This window comes from Heptranchias perlo, unplaced genomic scaffold (genome assembly GCF_035084215.1).
Source record: "Heptranchias perlo isolate sHepPer1 unplaced genomic scaffold, sHepPer1.hap1 HAP1_SCAFFOLD_70, whole genome shotgun sequence".
Classification (NCBI taxonomy): domain Eukaryota; kingdom Metazoa; phylum Chordata; class Chondrichthyes; order Hexanchiformes; family Hexanchidae; genus Heptranchias; species Heptranchias perlo.
In genome coordinates this window covers 2,418,378-2,424,739 of record NW_027139729.1, presented here as the reverse complement: position 1 = coordinate 2,424,739, position 6,362 = coordinate 2,418,378, and the positions used below count along the sequence as shown (strand labels likewise).

At 46.4% G+C, this 6,362-nt stretch overlaps 1 protein-coding gene across 1 annotated transcript; it reads right to left on the bottom strand.

The window, feature by feature from the left end:
* Positions 1–5,516: 5,516 nt before the first annotated feature.
* LOC137318403 (histone H2A-like) lies at positions 5,517–5,906 on the bottom strand. The gene has a single exon (XM_067981307.1). It carries the CDS (start codon positions 5,904–5,906, stop codon positions 5,517–5,519), a length of 390 nt encoding a protein of 129 aa, XP_067837408.1.
* Between the last annotated feature and the right edge of the window lie 456 nt (positions 5,907–6,362).

Genomic DNA, 6,362 nt, shown 5'->3' with positions numbered 1-6,362 from the left:
TGATACAAAAGGGCAGACAGCTTTTCTCATTAAAACCTGTAGCAAGTAATTCTAATGTGCAAAATATTTACAAAATTAACTCCGATGGGGAATACTATTTATAGGTTTATATATAAAAGATAGAGTTTCAAACACCAAACTGTGAACTGAGTTCCAATTAAAATACAGACAAGGAATTAATCCTGACTTGTGCACTGAGCCAGAGAATGACAGATCCCCAATCAATCCCAGATTCTCACACTGTACTAGAGACTGACAGATACAGAATGAATCTCACACTCACACACTGTACCAGAGACTGACAGATACAGAATGAATCCCACACTCACACACTGTACCAGAGACTGACAGATACAGAATGAATCCCACACTCACACACAGGACCAGAGACTGACAGATACAGAATGAATCCCACACTCACACACAGGACCAGAGAGTGACAGATACACAATGAATCCCAAACTCACACACAGTACCAGAGAGTGACAGATACAGAATGAATCCCACACTCACACACTGTACCAGAGACTGACAGATACAGAATGAATCCCACACTCACACACAGGACCAGAGACTGACAGATACACAATGAATCCCAAACTCACACACAGTACCAGAGACTGACAGATACAGAATGAATCCCACACTCACACACAAGACCAGAGACTGACAGATACAGAATGAATCCCTCACTCATATACAGGACCAGAGACTGACAAATACACAATGAATCCCACACTCACAGACTGTACCAGACAGTGACAGATACAGAATGAATCCCACACTGACAAACAGGACCAGAGACTGACAAATACAGAATGAATCCCACACTCACACACAGTACCAGAGACTGACAGATACAGAATGAATCACACACTCACACACAGTACCAGAGACTGACAGATACAGAATGAATCCCACACTGACAAACAGGACCAGAGACTGACAAATACAGAATGAATCCCACACTCACAGACTGTACCAGAGACTGACAGATGCAGAATGAATCCCAGACTCACACACAGCACCAGAGACTGAGATACAGAATGAATCCCACACTCATATACAGGACCAGAGACTGACAGATACAGAATGAATCCCACACTCATATACAGGACCAGAGACAACCAGATACAGAATGAATCCCAGACTCACACACAGCACCAGAGACTGACAGATACAGAATGAATCCCACACTCATATACAGGACCAGAGACTGACAGATACAGAATGAATCCCACACTCATATACAGGACCAGAGGCTAACAGATAGAGAATGAATCCCACACTCACACACAGTACCAGAGACAACCAGATACAGAATGAATCCCACACTCACACACAGTACCAGAGACTGACAGATACAGAATGAATCCCTCACTCATATACAGGACCAGAGACTGACAAATACAGAATCAATCCCACACTCACAGACTGTACCAGACAGTGACAGATACAGAATGAATCCCACACTGACAAACAGGACCAAAGACTGACAGATACTGAATGAATCCCACACTCACACAGTAACAGAGACTGACAGATAGAGAATGAATCCCACACTCACACACGGTACCAGAGACTGACAGATACAGAATGAATCCCACACTCACACACAGTACCTGAGACTGACAGATACAGAATGAATCCCACACTCACACACAGCACCAGAGACTGACAGATACAGAATGAATCCCACACTCACACACAGTACCTGAGACTGACAGATACAGAATGAATCCCACACTCACACACAGCACCAGAGACTGAGAGATACAGAATAAATCCCACACTCACACACAGCACCAGAGACTGAGAGATACAGAATGAATCCCACACTTCCAACAGAACCAGTGACTGAGAGATGCAGAATTATTCTCACACTCACATAAATTACCAGAGACTAAGATATACAGAATCAATCCCACAGTCACAAACAGGACCAGTGACTGACAGATACAAAGCCTCAATTTCATATAGTATCAGCGAGTGACGGTTACAGAATCATTCCCACACTCACACACAGTTCCAGAGACAGTGATACAGAATCATTCCCACACTCACACACATTTCCAGAGACAGTGATACAGAATCATTCCCACACTCACACACAGTTCCAGAGACAGTGATACAGAATCATTCCCACACTCACATACTGTAACAGAACCTGACAGATACAGAATGAGTCACTCACTCAGATACAGTTCCATGGACTGACAGATACTGAATGAATCCCATACTGGACCAGAGACTGACAGATACTGAATGATTCCCACACTCACACACAGTACCAGAGACTGACAGATACAGAATGAATCCCACACTCACACACAGTACCAGAGACTGACAGATACAGAATGAATCCCACACTCACACACAGTACCAGAGACTGACAGACACAGAATGAATCCCACACTCACACACAGTACCAGAGACTGACAGATACAGAATGAATCCCACACTCACACACAGTACCAGAGACTGACAGATACAGAATGAATCCCACACTCACACACAGTACCAGAGACTGACAGATACTGAATGAATCCCACGCTCACACACAGTATCAGAGACTGAGAGATACAGAATGAATCCCACACACACACAGGACCAAAGAGTGACAGATTCAGAATTGCTGCTTTACTCGGTCTTCATCCTTTGAATCTGGTGGGGAAATTTAAAGAAAGTCAGTGAAACTGCCCCATTTTAATGTTTGTCTCTGTAGAATTTACTACCCAATAAAGTGAACACGGGCCCTGGGTCCGTTCAATTCCCTTTTGCTTTGCTCCCCTTTCATTCAGATTTACACCGCCCCCGGTTTTCCCGTTAACCACCACTTTCAGGGCGAAGAATCAGGATTCAGTTCCTTCCTCTTTCTCACTGCAGAGCCAGTCTCTGAAATAATTAGTTACTGACGTTAATATCCCGCATATTAGCAGCACGTTCCCCGCAGTGCAACAATCCAGAATGAACGCCTCGGGGAAAAGAACAGGCTCATTTTCAGGCTTCGTCAATGATTCCGTTTTCAGGACACACGGCTCCTGTTCAGTCCCTGCAACGGAATCAATCGATAACCTGTAATTTGTTATTTTTACAGGTAGAAGTGAAATTTGTCCACATCAGCAATCTATGAATGGGGTTTTATTCCGCAAGTTATGGACAATGTGTTTTTAAAACAGCGCTAGGAATCTGGGACGTGTAATACGGAATAACATTATTACAAAGAGATTTTAAGTCTTTGTCTGAAAACGACATGTCCGAGTAATTCACTGATTTCATTCACTGAAATTGGCGGACTTTTTCAAATTTTAAAAAATCGGTCAATTCTGGCCAATAATTTGCTCTGTTTTCTTATTGACGTCTCTCCGATTGGTTAAGGAAATTAGTTTTCAAGCAAAGCAACCAATGAGAAGTAGTCTCAGTTTGGAGCGGGCTTTGAGAGTTGGGCCTGTGGTAATTCCAGGTCCCCAATGACTGAGCTCAAACGGTTCAATTTCACAAACCCTCTCAGTATCAGTGTCAGAAACAACCGTCAGAGGGAAAATCCATATCACAAACTGGGCCCTTATCACAGCGGCTCAGCATAACCTGTTCTCCCATGGAAACCCCCGGACCCACATCACAACATCTGACTGAGAAATAGAACCAAAACAGAGCGAATGGAGTGAAGGAGCATTTCACTGAGGGGGGAAATGCAGGTCCGGGTAAACTCACTTGTAACGTTCCCTGGACAATTCAGTGCACTCATTAAGGGAAATGTTGCCCGAAGTAACCGGTTCAGCACGCCGCCGATACCACGTCGCCATACTACAGAAAACTGCTTAATTATAAAACTATTCCCGAGCCCCATATATCCCGCACCAGTTCCCAGGTCAGTGCTCTCTCTGTGAGGCGGTGGGCGGCTCTTAGAAGAGCCTTTGTTTCGTGTCCGGTTAGAAAAGGTCGAGTTGTTTAGCCGCCGAATCCATAGAGAGTGCGGCCCTGCCGTTTCAGAGCGTACACCACATCCATGGCAGTGACCGTCTTGCGCTTGGCGTGTTCAGTGTAGGTGACCGCGTCCCTGATCACATTCTCCAGGAAAACCTTCAGCACCCCGCGGGTTTCCTCGTAGATCAGACCCGAGATCCGCTTGACACCGCCACGGCGAGCCAGGCGGCGGATGGCTGGTTTGGTGATCCCCTGGATGTTATCACGAAGCACTTTACGGTGCCGCTTGGCTGCTCCTTTGCCCAGTCCTTTTCCTCCTTTACCTCTGCCAGACATGATGATTCTTCACTCAGATCGCCGCTGAATGAAAAACTCTCGCCTTTCTTCTCTATTTATAAAGCCCGCCCCGACCTGGTTGAGAAAGGCACATTATCGGAGAGGCCGGGGAGGAGTGTTTGAATGACTGACAGAGCATGAAGTGCGGCAGGGAGGAGACTGGCTCAGAATGACGGACAAGCGGACGTGAAACTTCAAGCTCCGCCTCCAGGAATCAGTTACCGTCCTTTATAAACTTTTCACCAGCATCAAATGCGAAATATAAATTCAGACACAATCCTGACAGACTCCGGCTTAATATTCAAGGATTGCTCGAAAAAAAAGGCGGAAAATACAATTTAAATTCAATAAATGAGGCACACTACAGTTCCAATACAATCACTGTCATAACAGAATCAATCAGTGCCGCGACGGAACCGTTGGAAGAGGGAGTTTTAGTTTTCAGATTTGTAGCTGACAGTAGGCGCCCAAAAGTTCAATAAACTTGAATCGGTGTGGAAGGCACCCGATACCTTTCCGTGCTTGGGTCAGTATGGGACTGAATAGATTCAGGCACCGGGATGGATGGAGACTGGTCCTGTGTGGGGACTGAATAGATTCAGGGACCTGGATGGATAGAGAATTATCCTGTGTGGGGACTGGATAGATTCAGGGACCTGGATGGATGGAAAATGATCCTGTGTGGGGACTGGATAGATTCAGGTACTGGGATGGACAGAGACAGTTCCTGTGTGGGGACTGGATTCAAGGACTGAGATGGACAGAGACTTGTCCCTGGCCACTGTGTGAAGCGGAATCTTAAACTTCGCAACCTCAGCGTCCAATTTACCCTGAGATAAGCATCAGACCCCATTTCCGCTCCACCACCAAGACCGCCAACTTCCACCTCCGAAACATCGCGCGTCTCCTCCCCTGCCTCAGCTGATCTGGTGCTGAAACCCTCACCCACGCCCTTGTTACCTCCAGACTTGGCTCTTCCAATGCTCCCCTGGTCAGCCTCCTATCTTACGCCCTCTGCAAACTTCAACTCCTCCAAAACTCCGTTCCCCTATCCCAACTCCCAACAAGACCCGTACACCGATCACCCATGTGCTCGGTGAATTACATTGGCTCCCATTAGTTTAACCACTGTATTAACGTGGGATAACTGTAATCAATAGGTCAGTCTCTTCAGACAGTAACCAGCCCTTTCATAGATACAGTGGGTGGCTCTGAAAAGAGCCTTTGGGTTATCAGATTAAATCTTGGCTGCTTTATTTGCTCTTGGAGCTCACAGTGCTGGTTTTCTTCGGCAGCAGCACGGCCTGGATATTAGGCAGCACCCCACCCTGAGCGATGGTCACCCGTCCCAGCAGCTTGTTGAGCTCCTCGTCGTTGCGGATGGCCAGCTGAAGGTGTCTGGGGATGATGCGGGTCTTCTTGTTGTCCCGGGCCGCGTTGCCGGCCAGCTCGAGGATTTCAGCCGTCAGATACTCGAGCACAGCAGCCAGATAGACCGGGGCTCCGGCACCCACACGTTCAGCGTAGTTCCCCTTTCGCAGGAGCCTGTGAACACGGCCCACAGGGAACTGCAATCCGGCCCGGGATGAGCGAGACTTGGCCTTGGCCCGAGCTTTACCGCCGGTTTTTCCTCTTCCAGACATTTCCACAATCTCACAAACACTTTCACAAAGAATGAAGAAATCCTCAAGCACTCGCCCTTCTTATACCTTCTGGAGGAGAACAGTGGGGGCAATTGTGATTGGTCCATCTGTTCTCAATCTCATTGGTTCAACGAACAGACCATTCAGAGAGCTGTTTAATTCACCAATCAATAGCCGGCAATGAGAAAAGGCGGAAAATACCGAACTGAACCGTTTTTTTCAAATTTGAAAAGCCCGCCAATATATTTGTAACACAAGAAGCGGATTTAGTAAATAATGTCGCGTAAAGACAAAAATTTAAAAATCTCTCTTCTTTTACTCTGTTATTCCACATTTCCCGTCAGAACTTCCAGAATTTTTTACAATCCGGTTAAAATCCGGCTTCATTCACCGTTCGCTTTCAATCCGGCGGGAATAAAGTCCCATTTTGTAACGGGACAGATTCCAGCTCAATCT

What these genes read in the sequence shown, in the direction of transcription:
- LOC137318403 (XM_067981307.1), bottom strand. Translation starts at nt 5,906, where the DNA reads ATGTCTGGAAGAGGAAAAACCGGCGGTAAAGCTCGGGCCAAGGCCAAG.